The following is a 20985-nucleotide window of genomic DNA, read 5'->3' on the forward strand; positions in this document are numbered from 1 at the left end:
TCATTTTAATCCAAAGGTAATCCTTCTTTTCCTTTTTATAATGCTAATTACATTCAATATAAAATTACATTTAAGATTATTATGTATATATTTTTACTAATATTTTTGAAATATGCGTGGTATTATATCACGTTAAAACATTTGAAGTTATACTTGTAGAAAGTTACATATAATTAGATGCAACATAAAAAAAAGTATAGCACATATGTAATATAAATATAGAATAGTAGTACAAATATGTTATACTTGTTTGTTACTTCATATATGCAACTTTTTAGAAGCATGACTTAAGATTTGTGATATGTTCTATGATGATTATATACGAAACATATATATATTTGGAAAATATTAGTAAAAAATACATAAAAATAACACACATAAATATACACGTCTAAATTACGTATTACATATCCACATGTAATAATATTACATATCATATTTCATATATTACATATCATTTTACATATCATAAATTTTTATCTGTATTTGAATTTAGTACAAAGATCGACCTCCATCGAGTGCATTCTTAAGTGGCCTACAAAGCAGTGATCGGCTAAAACATATTCGCTCTATCCTGGAAACTGCTTGATTGATCGCATGGGCAGTTTCGAATGGCGCGTGTTGTAGTGCATTGCAGTACCAGTGGGACACAAAGCATAGAGTAAGTATTATATGATCAATATTTACTTTTAATTACATTTTTATTATAATATTAATAGTTATTGTATTAAAAACTCACGTTTATATATGTTAATTTTTTTTTCATGTTGCAGCGTTGCCGCAAAGGAAGTACAACTGCAACAATAAATTATCGGTTTGCTTTCTGTGCACGTACATATACGTACCGGTGGGACACAAACCATAGAGTAAGTATTATTGTACGATCATATTTACTTTTAATTATATTATTTTTATAATAATATTAATAATTATTGTATTAAAAACTCATCTTTATGTTAATTCTTTTTCATGTTGCAGCGTTGCCGCAAAGGAAGTACAACTGCAACCATAATTCGATTGAAATCGGTTAAAATATATATTTTGTGCACATTCATTGTCAGTAGTAATATAATAATAAATTTGGATATTCTCAACAACACCAGCATCATGGGGGATGATGACAGACCTGTGAGTAATGTTTTGTATAACATTCTTTAGTTGCATTTTATGCGTATTTCTTACACGCGAAAAAATAACTTAGTAATATTAAGTAAATGTCATTAACTATTACAGTTCAAAGTTTGCTGTTATTGCTAAAAATTAGCTGTTAAAAAAACTAGTTATATTTAATAAACTAGTTATATTTATTATCTATTATTTTTATATTATATATATATATTTTAAGATAAACATTCAATCGCTGAAGCGAACCGTGAATCGCAGAGTAAAGACGATAATTACAAAACAAACTCGTTTAGAAAATTTAGCAGCTATTATTAATAAACGATATGTTGAAAGCGAATCCGATGATAACAGCAATGGTGAAGATGGCGGTAATGATAATGAAATAAATTTAAGAGTGGCTGAAGAGGAAAATGTTAATATTTCATTTCATGAGGATGAGTTAGATAGCGAAACAAATAAAAATATTTTGCATAATGAAGATTTGACTAATGAAAGTGTTCAAAATACATCTGACAGTACAGATTCTGAAGATTTAAGATCTAATCCAAGCAATCACAATTCAAACTTTGAAAATAACAGTGACATTAATGAAGAGGAGCCTTTACAGTTTGGCAATAACAATGAGAGAGGGCAGTATATCGTTAGAATTTTACGTGAGTGAGTTCAAGAGGGAGGCATTGTGTCAATGCGAAAGCTTGATTCTTTACTTATAAAGCTTCATCGTATATTTCCTGTTGTACCACTTAGTTACAAGACACTCTTGCATATCCCACATGAAATTAATATAAAGAAAGTTAATGGAGGAGAGTTGTGGTACAAAGGAATAACTTATAACTTGGATCTAATGAATTTAGACAAATATTTACAAATATTTAATGAAATTTTTATCGATATTAATATTGATGGCCTTCCATTATTTAAAAGTAGCGCAGAAAGATTTTGACCCATTCTTGGGAAACTTGTTGCATCAAAAAAAAAACTTTCATCATAGCTATTTCCAAAGGAAAGAAAGATCCTAATATAAATGACTTACTCTATGATTTTGTAAGAGAGATGGCTGATTTACGTGAAAATGGATATACACGAAATAATGTGAGATATAGATTGTCAATAAGACATTATATCTTCGATGCGCCTGCTCGATCCAAGGTGAAATGTTGCATCGAACATGGTGGCTATTGTGCTTGTGAGAAATGCGAAGTAATTGGAGAGTATCTTGATAATAGAATGACTTATATAGAACTAGATAAAAATCTTAGAACAGTTCAATCCTTCCTTAATCAAAAGCAACCTTATCATCATACTGGCCGTTCACCGTTGGAAGTGATTAGAGCTGGTTTAGTTTCCCAGTTTCGTTTAGATAGTCTTCATTTGGTATATATTGGTGTTTTTAAACAATTGATTCTTGCTTGGAAAAAGTGGAATGGGCCTTGGAAGTTACATTACAGTATAATACAAAACATTTCTGACAAGTTGCTGATGCTAAAAGATTCCTGCCCTCAAGATTTTAACAGACCACCAAGAAACTTAACCGATCTCACAAAGCAACAGAATATCGACGGATATTGCTATACGACGGTATATTAATTTTCAAAGATTGTGTAGCAGATAAAGTTTATAAACACTTTTTAATGTTGCATTGTGCAATTTACATTTTGAACAGTCCGTGTTTGGTGCATACGCATTGTGACTATGCTAATACATTATTAAGAATATTTATTTCTCACTCCGCTACTATCTATGGTCAAAAATTTGTTGTTTACAATGTTCACTCTTTGTCTCATCTTGCCAGTGAATGCGCAACTCATGGAAAATTGGATGGCTTTAGTGCATTTCAGTTTGAAAACAGATTACAATCTATTAAAGCATCATTGCGTTCTGGTTACAAACCCTTGAAACAAGCAGCTTTTCGTGACTTAGACGTAAAAAAGACAGACAGATGTTACATTAGAAAATGAGCAAAATGTTGTTGTACTTTCTTGGAAACGAAAAGAGAATGTCGCAAATGAGGTGGTGAATGAGATCCAGTTTCGGAGAATCCATGTTAATGACATCTTATTTCAGTGCAATAGGAAAGATGCTTGTTTCAAGTTTCAAAACATGTAATAACACTGTTGCAGTTCTCCAAAATATTGTGCAAGTACAAAATGAAGTATACTTTATTGGTTTTTTCTTCTCTGTTGCTGTGAATGCATATGAATACCCTCTGCCTTCTTCTCATCTTGGAATTGTGAAAGTTTCACATCGGAATGAAGAAAGTCAAATTTTTCCTCTGACCGATATCACATGTAAATGTTGGCTTATGCCTGAGGCGATGCTTATGTATGTATTCCTTTGTTACACAGCATGCCCTTATTCAAATAATATTTTTTAGGTTTACTTTTTCTGTAAGTAATACAATTTTTAAATGTATTATATAATTTTTTTTCATTCACTATTTTAAATTATATTTAATTTGCTTGAACGTTTGTATAAATTTTTTTTTTATTTTATTTTTTTTTTTTATTTTTTTGTAATTTTCTAGCAACATTTCTGTACAAGAGGTAAATTCTTCGCGTATGTATATGTATGCATGTACGTGTAAGTGTATATGTGTATGTAAGAAGGAAATTTATATCATAATCAACATCATTAGTAGTTATACTAAGGGAGTTCTAACCCGGGAGCTCCGAGGGGGGTGAGGGAGGGGGGGAGTATCGAATTACGCGAGGGGGTGAGGAAGAGGGGTATCGGGATTCCCCCGGGGGGGTGAGGGGGAGAGGGGGTATCGGGTTACACAGGGGTATTAGGTTACAAGGAGATAACGCGGAGGTGAGGGGAGGGGGAGGTATCGGGTTACAGGGGTATTAGGTTACAAGGAGATAACGCGGGGGTGAGGGGAGGGGAGGTGTCGGGTTACACAGGGGTATCGAATTTCGAGGGGGGAGGGGGAGGGGGGTATTGGGTTACACAAGGGAATCGGATTACGAGGGGAAGGGGTGACCTTGGCATATCACCGGGATGACTCACCCGCGCTGCTGGTCCGCGCCGCTGGTCCGCGCGGGGGGAGGGGGTCCGCGTTCGCGTTCGCGTTCGCGGTCGCGCCGCGGGTCCGCGTGGGGGTTCGCGGGGGTCCGCGGGGGCTGCGTGGAGGTCCGCGGTTGCGCCGCGGGGTCCGTCGGGTCGCGGGGGCCTCGTTCGCAACGACGCCGCTAGGCAGCGTACAATGGGTAAGACTAACTCGATAGCGCACTGCGTAGGGAGCGTGTTTTGTCGATGACGCATCGAACCTGTCGGGACATGTTCGTCGTAAACAACATTTTTCTAGGAAAAAAGGGGTGTTATCTCGTAGACTAAACAATTTCGCGCTATTTTTTACGACGCAGTACGTAAAAGACAAAGGAAGAAATGACGTCATCGGGACGATGATCGATCCGATAACGCATCGAACCTGTTGGAACATGTTCGTCGTAAACAACATTTTCGAGGAAAAGGGGGAGGTGTTATCTCGTAAACTAAACAATTTCGCGCTATTTTTTACGACGCAGTACGTAAAAAACAAGATTCACGAATGGTAACTATGACTCTCTTAAGGTAGCCAAATGCCTCGTCATCTAATTAGTGACGCGCATGAATGGATTAACGAGATTCCCACTGTCCCTATCTACTATCTAGCGAAACCACTGCCAAGGGAACGGGCTTGGAAAAATTAGCGGGGAAAGAAGACCCTGTTGAGCTTGACTCTAGTCTGGCACTGTAAGCGGTTACGAACTGTTCAGAAACTGCTACGAACGATGCACTAGAAGCAGAAACGGCGACAACGAAACATGAGACCGTTAAAATCGACCGATGTGGATAAAAATATCGAAAAGCGACGGTTGGTGAACGAATTGCACGCATCGGCGAGAAGAAATTTTCTCCGCAGACACGTCATAGTGCGAGGGTACGACGATCTGTGGCAAGCTGATATCGTTGAGATGCGTCCGTACTCACGTTTCAACGGAGGCTACCACTACATACTTACCGTCATCGATGTGTTGAGCAAGTATGCGTGTGCCGTGCCGCTCAAGGGTAAAGGTGGCAGCGAGACAGCTGACGCTATCGCTGAGATAATTCGAGATAGCGAGAGGTGCCCTAGTAATCTACAAACCGACATGGGGAAGGAATTTTACAACACCGACGTGCAACGTCTCGTGAGAAAACACGACATCAATCATTATTCCACGTACTCGGTGATGAAGGCGTCGGTTGTCAAGCGATTCAATCGCACGTTAAAAAACAATATGTGGAAGATGTTTACGCTCAATGGAAATTACAAGTGGGTCGACGCCTTGCCGCGACTCGTGTCGGATTACAACGCGAGCAAGCATCGAACGATCGGCATGCGACCCGTCGACGTTACCCCCGCGATCGCCGAAAGACTCTTGGCTACGGTGTACAGCGCGATAAAGATCGCGGGCCCGGCAAAGTTCAAAGCGGGCGACTCGGTACGCGTCAGCAAATACAAGACAATTTTTGAGAAGGGTTACACGCCGAATTGGACCACCGAGGTGTTTAAGATCGTTAAAGTGCAGCGTACCAATCCCGTAACCTATCTACTCGAGGACTATCGTGGAAAATCTGTCGCTGGAGCGTTCTACGAGTACGAGTTGCATCGCGCGACTTATCCTGACGTGTATCTCATGGAGAAAGTACTGCGCAGAAGGGGCGACGAGGTTTACGTGAAATGGCTGGGATTCGATGGATCGCACAACTCTTGGATACACAAGAACAATGTTATTTAATTCGTGCAGATTGTATTTTTAAAACATATAAAAAAATAAACTATGTAAAAAAATATTAAATACAAAATATCCAATGTATAAAAATATGTAAGACGTATGCAACATATAAAATGTTTGAAATATATACGATATCTTTATTAATATCCTTTCTAATATAATACGTTATCTACTATTGTGAGTTTCGTGTTCATCGTGGTGCCATAAACACATTTTTTTCTTGAAGAAGGGGGGTGTTATTGCGTAGACGTATCTATTTCATACTATTTTTTTACGACGCAGTACGTGAGACAAAGGAAGAAATGCAAAACAGATAAAAAAATAATGATCAAGATTCAATTGGAGCGAGAAAGAAAGCAAAGGGTATATAATGAGGGATGCATCAAGCCACAGTAGTATGATTTGAGAGCTTAAACACCTCGGTGATACATCTGTGCATTGATTGAAACATTAAAATCTGTGTGCAGCGATTCATCTGTGCAGCAATTCATTTACAAGCAAGGTTGTGTTACAAAACGGACCGCCACTCGTGCACCGCTGCGCGCGCAGCGTCGTTTCCCAAATAATATCGTGTAATTGGATAAAATTGTACGTAAACATTTTTTCCCGGGACGTTTCACATTGACTTATCGTCAAAATTTTCTTCCAATCTTTTTACAGATGGGCGATTCAAAGGACGGCTTCAAACGCAGCACCAACAACTACGACAGCGGCAGCGGCAGCGGCAACGGCAGCCGCGACATCAAGAGCCGCGACATCAAGAGCGGCAGCGGCGGCAGCGGCAGCGGCGGCAACAGCAGCCTCAGCGTCGAGAGTGTGTTAAATAGCAGTGCTTGGGATGATTGCAGCGCTTACAGTGCAGCGTGCAAAAAATGCGGCGGCTCAGGCTGCTCAAGTCAGTGCAAACACAGCGGCAGCAGCAGCGGGTATGATAGCACAGAATCAGCTTAGAGCTGCGGCGGCGGCGGCGGCCGAAGCGGCGGCAACCACAACTACGCTTTGCGGCGTAGCGAAGAGCCAGCACACATCAAAAAGTAAGTACATTCAACGACGCGCACGCGCGTGCGTGTGTGTGTTAATTCTTTTTCTTTTACAGAGAGTGATGGCAGAAAGAGGAAAAAGATGTAAAAAAAGAGGAACCGTAGCAACCCGTATAGCGATCCGTAATTACCCTAGGGTAATTACGTTTTTGGTTCCAGCGGGAGAAAACGAACGCAGGGATAATCATTATGTGAACTGTACTGAATCTAATACCAGGAAAGACTTATATTATTTAAAAGTTACTACTAACTACTAACTTACTACTAACTATTACAAAGTTCATTTAGAGCAGGCCTGCCCAACTTCGGCTCCGCAAAATTATTTAAAAAAAAAAACGATGACAATGACATTTTCAAAGCTTTATTTTAATAAAATAATACTTTCTTTTAATATGAAACACTCCGCAAGAGAATGGAGAGGGGAAGTATCGCGGCTCCGGAGCTGAAGTTGGGCAAGCCTGATTCAAAGCCTAAAGCTAGTCTAGGTAACATTGCCTAGCTTGTTAGTATTTTAAACACAATTTATTGAATCTTTTAATTTAAATCGGGTAATTAATAATTTTGGTCAATAATACATCTATAAATACATACAGCTTTAGAAAATACAACAACGTAAGTTATGGTAATGAAATATATCACTTCATGCCTAGTATTATGTAGTCATAAAACAAAGTTCTCATAAAGTTTGCTACATCCTCTTTTTCTGTGTTATAATAATTATGGCATCCTTTCCAGAAATCACATTTTCTCGCAGAATGTTTCTTTCGCCTACATTCGAGATCAGATTATTCAAATCTCTCACAAGGTATAGATCGCCCTTACGCAAAACATAAATTGTCTCAACATTTTTGTACCGTGTTGCTTTCCAAAGGAGAACGATCACCAATTTTAAGATTTTTGCCATGTGTTGCTTTCAAAACGAGAGCAAAAATGTTGAGACAATTTATGTTTTATTAAAAGTCATATTAAATGTCATATTAAAAAAAAGTATTATTTTATTAAAATAAAGCTTTGAAAATGTCATTGTCATCGTTTTTTTTTTTTTTTTTTTTTAAATAATTTTGCGGAGCCGAAGTTGGGCAGGCCTGCTCTAAATGAACTTTGTAATAGTTAGTAGTAAGTTAGTAGTTAGTAGTAACTTTTAAATAATATAAGTCTTTCCTGGTATTAGATTCAGTACAGTTCACATAATGATTATCCCTGCGTTCGTTTTCTCTCGCTGGAACCAAAAACGTAATTTTACCGATTACAAATGTACTTCTGACCATGATGCATGCTCAATTGTGAGCTCACGAGACGGGATAGATTTTTAATCCACGCGAAATGTCCAACATTGTTGTCTCGCGGATCCTGCACGTACAGCAGATTAACATGTTTTTTAACACTCGTGCGGTCGGTAAGCCGTATTGGAAGAACGTTTGACGTCTTCTGTCCCTCGATGATATAGACGTTGACGGATATATCGTTGAGTCGTTCGAACTGTTTAATTTGACTCAACGTCATTGGGAACTCAATGTCTCGTAAATCCAGTACCGTTAAATAATGCGGGTATAAAGATTCCCGTTCTGGATGTCTTTCGGCTGGATGTAAGGCGGCGACCACTGACCATGCAAAACACGCATTGTCCATAGACAGCACATTGATCACAGCTCGCTTCACTTTAATGTCTTTAGGCAATTCCAAGTGATACCCCGCGTGCAAAGGATTGTATTTGTTGACGCTCACTGTCAAATTAAGGATTCGAGTCAACGCCCACCCACTGTCGCGTTCCTGGAACTCTTCGAGTTTCGCTAGTGTGGGCTCGATAACGTGCAGCTCATACCAATCACGCAAGTGCGATGTATCACAGAGTTCTATGTTATTTGTACATATACTCTTATTGGTACGTTTATCACCCGCCACAAACTCCCCGTTGAACGCGGTGTTCACTTTGACACAGTTATGTGTTTTTATAATGTCTCGTACTCGCTTACACACTACGCTGCAGGCGTCTTCCAAAAACTGTCGCGGTTCTATATGGTCTGTATTAATTACCGCACCGGTCATTATTCGCGTTTCGAACCCGGCGTCGATTTCTCGCCATACGAGTTCTGCCGCGTGCGTGTCGCCACTGGTGCCTGCATTCGCATAATTACCACCGCTATGGATAAATTGTCTTTCCAATCGCGACTTCACACCCTCGAGTCGCGCGATTCGGGCAACCAACGATTGCCTCTGCCGGATCGTTGAATTGTCGGAGAGCCGCTGACGTTTGGCACTACAGCGTGTCTCGAGCTGCTCGACGAATTCCGCGCATTGCAGTGTCCATGTGAAATATTCACCCACGGTAGCTACTTGGTCGGATAGCTCCAATAGATCGCGTTCGGTTTGCTCGAATTGATCCATGTTTCATCACTTTCGCATCAGTTCTTTTATTATATCGCTTCACAGCACTTGCACGTGATAACGTGTTTAACCACACAATAAATCTCGATACTTTTTAACCGATGTATCGCTCTCAAATCGTATACTAATGCGGCTCGACGCGCTTCATCCCTCGTTATATACCCTTTGCCCTCTCTCTCGCTCCAATTGAATCTTGAAAGATCATTTCTTCCTTTGTCTTTTACGTACTGCGTCGTAAAAAATAGCGCGAAATTGTTTAGTCTACGAGATAACACCTCCCCCTTTTCCTCGAAAATGTTGTTTACGACGAACATGTTCCAACAGGTTCGATGCGTTATCGGGTCGATCATCGTCCCGATGACGTCATTTCTTCCTTTGTTTTTTATGTACTGAGTCGTAAAAAAATAGCGCGAAATTGTTTAGTCTACGAGATAACACCGCCCCCTTTTCCTCGAAAATGTTGTTTACGACGAACATGTTCCAACAAGTTCGATGCGTTATTGGGTCCATCATCGTCCCGATGACGTCATTTCTTCCTTTGTCTTTTACGTACTGCGTCGTAAAAAATAGCGCGAAATTGTTTAGTCTACGAGATAACACCCCCTTTTTCCTAAAAAAAAATGTTGTTTACAACGAACGTGTCCCGACAGGTTCGATGTGTCATCGACAAAAATACACGCTCCTACGCAGTGCGCTATCGAGTTAGTCTTACCCATTGTACGCCGCCTAGCGGCGTCGTTGCGAACGAAGCCCCCGCGACCCGACGGACCCCGCGGCGCAACCGCGGACCTCCACGCGGCCACCGCGGACCCCCGCGGACCTCCACGCGGACCCGCGGCGCGACCGCAAACGCGAACGCGGACCCCCTCCCCCGCGCGGACCAGCGGCGCGGGTGTCATCCCGGTGACTCATCCCGGTGAGTCATCCCGGTGAGTCATCCCGGTGGTATGTCAAGATCAACCCCCCTTCCCCCACCCCGCAAAAAATCCGATATTTTTGTGTAACCCAATACCCCCCTCCCCCTCACCCACCGCGAAATCCAATATCCTTGTGTAACCCGATACCCCGCCCCTCCCCCACTCCTCACCCCCGCGTTATCTCCTTGTAACCTAATACCCCTGTGTAACCCGATACTCCCCCCCCCTCCCTCTCACCCCTGCGAAATCCGATACCCCCCCTCCCTCACCCCCTCCCCCCGCGTAATCCGATACCCCCCCCCTCCCTCACCCCCCCTCGGAGCTCCCGGGTTAGAACTCCCTTAGTATAACTACTATCATTTTCTTATTAATACTTTTTTTATATGCTGCTTGCCTGGATGAGTAAAATACACTATCTCTCATTTTAACTTATTGCACCAGTTCAGGAGTGCAGCGAAAACGAACAACCTTATTGCAAATTATCAAAATGTATATTTATGCTGGTATTCATAATCCGATCTTATTTCAAGACCGTTTTAAAAAATTTTGATACTAATGAAGATGACGGCTCAGTAATTAGTTTATAACATTTTATTACCTTTTAAGATTGTATTTAAAATCTCAAATATAACTGTTTATGAATATTGACGCTAAATGTATATGTTATAAAAAAACATGCTTTATTTCTATTTCTTTCTTATTATTATTTATTTATTTATTTATGTTACTTTATCCCACACGTTATATGTGTGGGATATAATGTGTGGGATAAAGTAACATATGTAAATAAAATTGTATAAAATTGTTTTTTATTTATATTGTAATTTAATTTTCTTTTTTGTTACTTTGCAGTTTATTGTGTTCAAATTTTTGAATAATGATGCTACCGAACCGGATGACGAAGAAGATATATTTTATAATGTTGAGCTTGCTAAATGGATCATTGGTGAAATCAATGATAAAATAACAGCCAAAATTAAATGGCCACCATTAAATCCGTCTATTCTTGTAAGAAAAGAAGCAACATTAAAATTAGATTGGTCAGAACAATATATCAAAATTAAAAGATTTTATGGTAAGTAGCATTGTTACAGTGTGCTTTGCTATACGTAAACGTTTTCTATTTATAATGGAAAAATAGAAAAAAAAATAAAGATTTTTTATTTACTTATTGGTGAATGATGTGTGTGATATCAATATTACTAAACTCAAATTTTGAAAAATAAGGATTTTTTAACAGATTTCTGTAACACCAAATTAACAAAAAAAATTTTTTTGTAAATTAAATTTGTAATTTTGTAAATTTTTATGTTATTGTAAGTAATGTGAATATTTATATAGAAAAAGTAACAAATTATTGTAGTGTTATAAAATATTTAATTTGTTTTAATGTTCTAATTTATGGTTGATAACCAGATAAAAAAATATGCTATTATTCTCATTTATTTTGATTATTTACAGCTACATATCCTGATGCTGCAAAAACATGCAAAATGTTTATAGCCGATTCCAATTATGAAACCGATACCCAATTGGGAAGAGGTTTGAGAAAGAAAAAAAAACCGTTTCATTTGGACTCTAATAATGAGTCATCAGATAACGAGTCTGAGCCTGAGCCTGAGGTTGAATCAAACTCAATCAAAAGAAAGAAAATTGTCAAAAAATCAGGCAACTGCACTTTAAAGAAGTCTAAAACTACAATAAAAGCTCCTCCGGTTCTGTTCCACTGCCGCAACAACTTGGATTGCCACAACTTGGATTGTCACCTAATAAAATTACAATACAACATATGCCTCAAGTATCCAAACAGCCTATTTTTTCACTTTCTGTTGCCAAAGATTCCGACAGAGGTCGTGCAACCCGCCACATTCTATCTAAAAACCTTGTCACAGATAAAACAAATCTACGGATGTGGTCTCGTCAACTATCAGTAATAAGCTGCCAACTCGGTCTTCTACTAGTAGCTGTGCCTCTTCTCAATCGGTTGATCAATATTTATCAAATAAAGAAAATAGAGAATGTTCTAATACAAGTGTCTCAGAAAGCAATAACGATGCTCAAGATTCCGACAAAGGTCGTGCAACCTGCCACATTTCATCTAAAAACCTTGTCACAGATAAAAAAAATCTCCGGATGTGGTCTCGTCAATTATCAGTAATAAGTTGCCTACTCGTTCTTCTACTATAGTAGCTCTCAATCGGTTGATCAATCAAATAAAGAAAGTGGAGAATGTTCTAACGCAAGTGTCCCAGAAGTTGAAAGAAGCCAACGCTACCCCAAATATACAGAAGGTATCGTCCACATCGGAGACAGGCGAATCTTCCACGAATGGAAGGAACAAGGAGAAAGATCCTGTAAACAAAAAAGGACCTACCTCCCCTACCGTGCAAGACCCAGAGAAGACGGGGGCAAAAGAAGGTTGTACGGGCGAAGATCGGAACGGCGAACAAAAAGAAGGAGGAGGTGGGCGGGAAAAAGACCGGAACTACCCCTCCTTCTTCCGAGAAGATCAAGCCCGACTCTATTATAAAAGAGAAGATAATGTTAAGCGGAGAGGTGAAACCGAAATTCGGCACGTCGGCCGAGAAAGCACACCTGGATCACCGGAAACGTACGGACGAGACTTAGAGTGGACTTAGATCTCCTTCTTTGATAGAATTAAATTAAAAGCTTTTCTTTTGGTGGAAGAACATGGTTCACCATATATTTAAAAAATCAAATAAAGATGGAAGAAGAAAGCTAAAAAAGAAAATAATTCAAAAAATAAAAAAATATTTTCTCTCCAATCACCCAATATCACACAAGATTAGTACCATTTATAGTCAACAATGACGATGACGTTATATGCGCATGTTCATTCCCTCATAATTTCAAAAAAAAATTAGATTTATTGTAAAAAAATGGACTTTAGACATAGTAAAATATAGCGATTATGTCGCTATGTATTTATGGTAGAGATATGCCAATTATTTACAAACAAAAGAGTATATAATACTGTATATAATATTGTGCATACGTACAATTATTGTGTGTATATCGTAAAGTACATATGGGGATGAAAATCACCAGCTCCGGAATTAAAATGATGTCGCGACATCATAAAAATTGAATGAATTAAAATTATGTCGAGACATCATAAAAATTGTATGAATTAAAATTATGTCGACATCATAAAAATTGAATAAATTAAAATTACGTCGAGAGAGAAACATCATAAAAATTAAATAAATTAAAATTATGTCAAGACATCATAAAAATTGAATAAATGAAAATTATGTCGCGACATCACATAAAAACTGTATGAATTAAAATTATGTCGAGACACGATAAAATTGTATGAATTAAAATTATGTCAAAACATCATAAAAATTGTATAAATTAAAATTATGTCGACACGTAAAAATAATTCCGAATTTTTATGTGATGTCTTGACATAATTTTAATTCATTAATAAGAATTGTGATTTTTCTTAAGACTATTATTTTTTTTCTTTTGTATTGAATGGAATATTTATTATGCTATTAAAAAGTAAAACGGCTTGCCGTACAATTTTTATTATGTTCCGATATAATTTTAATTAGATGAATTACAATGATGTCGAAACATAATAAAAATTCGTTTTATGTACCGACATAATTTTAATTCATCCAATTTTTATTATGTTCGACATAATTTAAAATCATTAGTAAGTGTTGCGTATATATGGTTTCGCACTGAGCGCATCGGTTCAGATGTCGCGATGGGCGCGCTGTAGAGTGCGTTCTGTATTTTTCGGCTCTACGTTATTTTTGTTTCGTGCTTAATATGTACGTTGGCGCCACGTCCTCAGTCGTCAGTCTCGTCTCGCATGCGTTAGCGTTTAGTCGATTTAAGTATCGCGTCTTGATTCTTCTAGAACTTTCGTGTCTCGATCGTTATTTTAAGTTAAATATATTCGCGTCTCTTTACTTATGTATATTAGCGTCTCGTCGTGTAATCCATTAAAAAGTATTTGTATTCGTTTTCGTTTACGTCGTGAAAGCTCTGCTGTTTGTGCGAAACGTGAGCTTGTTTAAAAAAAACTTGTCGCTTCAGTAAGAATCGCTATCTTTCTTAAGACAATTATTTTTGAAAACTTTTATATTGTGTAGAATATTATTGATGCCATTAAAAAGTAAAACGGCGTGCCATATATGTTGATGCAGACAGTGATACATGGAAAGTTCTTCCATGTACAGTGCGAAAAACTTATGGTGAGTTTATATCCTAAACTAAAAAATCTGATACTCTTAATAACTTTACTGTTGAAACATTTGTTGCTTGTTTTATTTCAAGATTCATATAAGAAAGCCAGAGAAAGGCTAAATATTTAATGTCCTGCATTTATATGAAAACTTAGCAACTCATCTCAACACATCAATATAACTTTTTGCTAATAACTTTTTTTCTGTACAGGTATCCCATTTTAGTGTTGTAGCAGGAAGAGGGGTGCACGAAGGAGAAATGGCTACTAGTATATGTAAGAAGATTTTCTCTCCTGAGGTTGCATCACAACTGAATTGGACAGGGACAGAGATAAAAAAAGGAATCAAGTCACTAAAGTGCGGTACGTGCATTATTGGTAAGTTATTGAAAATTCTGAGAAAAAAACATGAAACTCTTAAGGGGGAAGCCTCATGTAAAACGCTGAAAACAAGGCAATTTTCTGGAATTTTTTTTAAAGAGACATTAAAATGAAACTTATTGAAACTTGGGTTTAGCAACATTTAGATGTAAAAAATTTTTCATTGCAAAATTCTTTATTTATAAGTAGCAACAAAGCCTATTCTCAAAGGCCGCGGCGCCGGACCTCACAATTGGCGTGCAGCATTGCGCCTGCAATTAATCACTGAATCAAAAATACAAAATTCTTTTATTATAAGTTACCATTGTCGGTAAACCTATTTCAGTAAAAAATGGAAAATTGAAAAAATAACAGAACTTAGAAAAAAATTTTGATTTTTACGGAAAAATTTTTGACTTTAATTATGTAATAAAAGTTATTTAATTTAATAAAATGACTAAACAAATAAGTTTACATACAATGGTATTTAGTTATCTACATGCATGCCAAAGGGTAAGTCGATTGGTCGAATAGTTTAAGTAATCTTGCACGCCAATTTGAAAAACATGGTTTTGAGAAAAACGCGTTTAAAATTTCAAGTTTTCGGAGCGCGCGCTTTACTTGCGTAACGCTCAGGTATAAAATCGCCTATTTCAAGTTCGAATTTCGGTCTGGAACTTTTGAACATATTCTAGAGATATTATACTAATGATTTATGCAATAAAAATTTTTTCGATTTTTTTGATCGTTTACATGAGGCTCCCCCTTTAAAAAATTGAAAAATGGTAGAGAGATGAAATTTTTTCTTTAATTAGAATCAGAACCGTCTGAAAGATTTTCTTCTTCGAGTAAAACATCTCGTTTTCAGCCAAGGATTGATCACACTTTTAAGCAAATCAAATCGTTTGAAGGTAATATAACTAAAAATATTCCTACTTCTTCGTATATGAAATTATGTAAATCCTTTATATGTAATCCTTCATATAAGTTCTTGTAACAAAAAACACTCTATACTTGAGTTTCAATTAACACAATCTAATGGTACACTAATTTATTGTAATATTGTAAGAGAATCAGTTTTAAATAATCAGACTAATCTGTTTATTTTTTTTTTTTTTTTTTTTAGAGGAGTTAATAAGAACAGTCTCGCATACCATATACTTTTTCGTATTGTAGTACGGGACTGTGCGGTATAACAAGGACTCGGGTTCGAGTGCATCTGATTACAATTTGAAATATTGCTGTTGATTCTCCCAGCAATTGGGCATACTGCTACGTGTGACTTGGGAGAGGAGAGGTATATACCTATAGGTATACATATACCAGTTTCAAAATTATAAAACAAAACTAAACTTGCATAAAATGTATCGCGGTAGTCGCAAATGTAGAAGGTTTCCAACAGACGCAAAAGAAATATCAAGGTACTTGAGAGGTACTTGAGAGGCAAAAATATAAAATTGTGAATACCAAAAAAATTTAACTGTGTCGCACATGTGCGTTTAACATTGATTTAATCGATAAGTATTAATAAACATCTTTGCCCGAACGCTGACTGTTGTGACTTCCCCTTACACAATCAACGTAACTCTTTCATCTATTAATGAAGAAATTGAGGCAGAAAGGGGGTAACAGGTCTAATTACAATTAGACTAACAAATAAGACAAATTGACAGAACATCTCTCATTAAACTAGATCATCAGAGAATTACTTATAATATCAAAAAATTGTTTCAGTATTCTGTGACCATATACTATAATGTTTAATAGTAAATTTAGACAAAGGTAAGATACACTAACTTTGCATAAATCACACATACTGTGAGTTACGCTGAACTTCATGTTCAAACAAAAGTATAGGTTTTAAATACATTTTATTTCGCATTAGTTCTTTCGATGAGCACCTCACAATTTATACTAGGCGTTATCCTGGAACTTAGCTTAGCTATTAGTAACTGTTGAAACTAAGCGGTTTTTGTTTTTATTCTATTGACTTTGTGACTAGTTTAAACAGATATCTCTATAAATGAGATAATCAAAGTCCATTATCTTTCTTAGAGGAATAGTAATATTGTACCAATTGTTTAAACTATTCATGAGGCCAATAGGATGAAAATAAAAAGCTTTAGTTCACAGCTTTCATGCTTGTTACAAACAAAAGTAATAAATTTTTGTTTTACAGGTACAACGTATCGGTTTCCATATATCTAAAGCAGTTTTCAGAAAATTGGAAAAATAGAAAACTGACTGAGAAGAGGCTCTGAATGTCTATGTAAAATTCAAACAAGCATGAATAAGCAATAGCGCAAGCCCGAGTTCAGCTCAAGTCTTGTGTACAACCTAGCAAACGCTATGTAACGTATATATGTTTACGTTATAATTTCCTACTCAATATAAGTGCAAACATATGTATTTGGAATTTCTATTTCCGTCAATGTAAATAATTTTTCTAAAATATCTTATACGCAATTATGCTCCTTACCATACGTTGATCTTCCATTTCCTCCGTAATTGGGAATAAATTTTGCTTCGCCTCTTGCAATCTTCATCATCTGTGCGGGCAATAAGGAATATGTGGAAACAGATGACAATGGATGGATTTAAATCTGAAACAAAAAGAAACATAGATATATAGGTAAAGAATCAAATTATGATGTAATCAATGAATCTTAAGGATAGAGAAAAAAAAATTAGTAAATTTAGAAGAGGCGTCATTAATGCCTTCCACCTTAAGCATAGTACATGAAACGTGCACTATAGAAATCCCAAGAACACAGCTAGGAAGGCATTAATGACGTCTACTGTACATATATTAACGAGAATATGTAACCTGAGAAACCTATACTTATCTACAATATTTTAATTCAATTGTAAATATAGAAATTTTTGTACTTAATGCTATAAATTATATATAAATTTAAGCTACAAAAAAACTTGTAATAAGAACGTAACATTTTGTAATCATGTAGATTATTTCAAATGTTTATTCATAAAATAATTGCCAATTATGTAAAGCGCGAAGCGCGGACTCAAAATCTATTCCCCTCTCCCCAAACTCACTCATTAATTAAGAGCATCTTTGATATTCTTTCTCCTCAAACTCTAACCTACATCTTCAAATTTAAAAAAAAAATAATAGATAATATTATAGATGCAGATTAGCATATTGTCAAATATTTCAAAAATGTAATCCCTTATATTAATCTTTAAATTTTATTTTTGCTCGCGCCTCGCGCGTTTTCACCCTCTGTTGACCTGTCATTATTAACTCTTTTTTATTTTCTTCCAATTTATTTTCATTTTTCGAAATCATCAAAAAATTAGAAAAATTTTGGCATTGGTTTCAAGAAAATCAATTCATTAATGAAAAATTATCCATTAATAAAAAATTAAACTTATCCTCCAAAAATTAAAAAAAAATTAACACGACTTATTTTATAATATAATTCTTTAAGATTCGGTCAATTAATTCCCGAAAAATTGGAAAAATTTTGTAACCGGTTTCCAAAAAAATCGGTAACAAAAAATTATACACTTTATAGCAATTCCCGGGAAATTTTTACCTCTATTTCATAAGTAATTTTTTAAGATTTGGTCAATTAATTGCCGAAAAATTGAAAAAATTTTGTAACTGGTTTCCCAAAAGATCGGTAACGAAAAATTACACTTTATAGCAAACCCCAGGAAATTCTACCTTTATTTCATATACAATTTTTCGAAATTCGGTCAATTAACTTCCGAAAAATTAGAAAAATTTCGTAACCGGTTTCCAAAAAGATCGGTAACGCAAAATTATCTATAAAAATTATTCGGTCGATTATTTCCCGAAAAATTAAAAAAATTAAAAAAATCGGTTTCCAGAAAATCGGTAGCGAAAAACTATACACTTTATGGCACTCCCCGGGAAATTCTACCCCTATTTCATGTACCTTTGGTAAAAATTCGGTCCACTAACGAATGTTTCATTTTATTTTCTTTCTGTTCCTCCTTTTGTTTAAAAATTCTACCGGGTTTAGTTTTACATTTGCTGTTTTTTTTATTCTATCAATTTTTAATTTTTTTCGCCCGCGCTTTGCGCGCTTTCACCCTCTGAAAAATTATCCATTAATAAAAAATTAAACTTATCCTCCACACAAGAATTAAAAAAAATTTAATAAAAAAAATTTAGCTTAATATCTCAAAATTTGCGATACCAGTTTTATTAAAATCTTCAACAAAAAATTAGAAAAATTTTGGCACCGGTTTTAAAAAATCGATCCATTAATAAAAAATTAAATTTATTTTTCAAAAATTAAAAAAATTTTGGCACTGGTTTCAAGGAAATCGGTCTATTAATACTTATTATTTCTCAAAAAATTTGAAAAATTTTAAAACCGGTTTTTAAAAAATCGGCAACAAAAAATTATTATCCATAAAAATTATCTATAAAAAAAATTCAGCTTGATATCAAAATTTGCGGTACCAGTTTTATCAAAATCATCAATAAAAAATTAGAAAAATTTTTGCACCGGTTTCAAAAAAATCGATAAATTAATGAAAAATTATCCATTAATAAAAAATTGAACTTATCCTCAAAAAATTAAAATAATGGCACTAATTTCAAGAAAATCGGTCTATTAATACCTACTTATTATTTCTTCAAAAATTTGAAAAATTTTGAAACCGGTTTTCAAAAAATCGGCAACAAAAAATTATTATCCATAAAAATTATCCTCTTCTAAAAAGAGCATGTCGTAGGTATTGTTGTCACTTTTCCGCGATGCCGATTGGTTCTCTTGCTGCGTTTACTTCATTTGCAGCTGTCATTGTATATTTTGACAGTTGTGTGTATCAAGGGTTAATAGTGTAATAGTAATAGCATAATGTTAAAGCTAAATAGCGCGCGCGAAGCGCGCGGCTGTAGTGTCTAGTTTATAAAAAAAATTCAGCGTATCTCAAAACAAAACGGTAACAAAAAATTATACACTTTATAGCAATCCCCGGAAAATTATACCCCTGTTTCATATAAAACTCTTTAAGATTCGGTCAATTAATTCCCGAAAAATTGGAAAAAATTTCTGAACCGGTTTTCAAAAAAATCGGTAACTTAAAATTATACACATCATGGCAATCCTCGAAAATTCTACCCCTACTTTATATACAATTCTTTAAAATTCGGTCCATTAACGAATGAGTAGTTCACGGACAGACAGACAGACAAACAGTCGAGTTTTATATTATAGTATGACTTCCCTTCTTCCCAAACTCACCCATTAATTAAAAGCACCAATAGAACCCCATAAAACCCAATTTTCAACTCCATAGTAGCGATCCCCATGAAATTAGTAATCTTTTGGTACTAGTTTCATCAACAAAAAAAAATTTTTGGCACCGGTTTCAAAAAAATCAATCCATTAATAAAAAATTATTTATTAATAAAAAATTAAACTTATTCCTCTCAAAAATTATAAAAAATTTGGCACTGGTTTCAAGAAAATCGGTCAATTAATACTTATTATTTCTCGAAATTTGAATAATTTCCAAACCGGTTTCTAAAAAATCAATAACAAAAAATTATCCATAAAAAAAAATTTAGCTTGATATCTCAAAGTTTGCGGAAATTGGAGCAATCACGTACATTTTTTTTAAACAAAAAGCGGAAACCCCTTTACTATTAGCTGGCAATTTTTTTAATTCTATTACATTCTTTAGTTCTTTCTAATCCTATTTCATATATAATTCTTTAAGATTCAGTTGAGATTCAGTTATAATTCAGACTCAATTATTTCCCGAAAATATGGAAAAATTTTGGAACCGGTTTCCAAAAAATTGGTAATAAAAAATTATATACTTTATGGCAATTCCCGGAAGTGTTCTACACCTATTTCATATACAATTCTTTGAGATTCGGTCATTTAATTCCCGAAAAATTGGAAAAATTTTGGTGCCGGCTTCCATAAAAATCGGTAACAAAAAATTATACACTTTACAGCACTCCCCGGTAAATTCTATATCCCTGTTTCATATATAATTCTTTGAGATTCGGTCGATTATTTCCCAAAAAGTTAAAGAAATTTAAAAAATCGGTTTCCAAACAATCGTTAACAAAAAACTATACACTTTATGGCACTTCCCGGGAAATTCTACCCCTGTTTCATATACAATTCTTTGAAATTTGGTCGATTATTTCCCGAATTCGG

General features: G+C 35.7%; 2 protein-coding genes across 10 annotated transcripts in view; both read right to left on the reverse strand.

Annotated features, from left to right (window-relative positions):
- Fng (Fringe glycosyltransferase) overlaps positions 1-20985 on the reverse strand; it is a 159947-nt gene that overhangs the window by 36446 nt on the left and 102516 nt on the right. For 3 of the 9 annotated variants that reach the window (XR_013255865.1, XR_013255866.1, XR_013255868.1), the window contains exon 9: positions 17289-17412. Coding sequence is in view for 1 of the 9 variants with exons in the window: in XM_077399132.1 (XP_077255258.1) it covers positions 17355-17412 (58 nt within the window). In the remaining 8 variants the exon portion in view is untranslated. The other 6 variants (XR_013255863.1, XR_013255864.1, XR_013255867.1 and 3 more) reach the window with 6 other exon arrangements.
- LOC143893600 (uncharacterized) lies at positions 3600-10344 on the reverse strand. Its single transcript, XM_077399134.1, has 2 exons — positions 10131-10344; positions 3600-10099 (listed from the first exon to the last, which is right to left on the reverse strand). Exon 2 carries the CDS (start codon positions 9308-9310, stop codon positions 8165-8167), a length of 1146 nt encoding a protein of 381 aa, XP_077255260.1. The 5' UTR covers positions 9311-10099; positions 10131-10344; the 3' UTR covers positions 3600-8164.

Source organism: Temnothorax americanus, unplaced genomic scaffold, assembly GCF_048541705.1.
Source record: "Temnothorax americanus isolate GAGA-0224 unplaced genomic scaffold, ASM4854170v1 Scaffold123, whole genome shotgun sequence".
NCBI classification, from domain to species: Eukaryota; Metazoa; Arthropoda; class Insecta; order Hymenoptera; family Formicidae; genus Temnothorax; species Temnothorax americanus.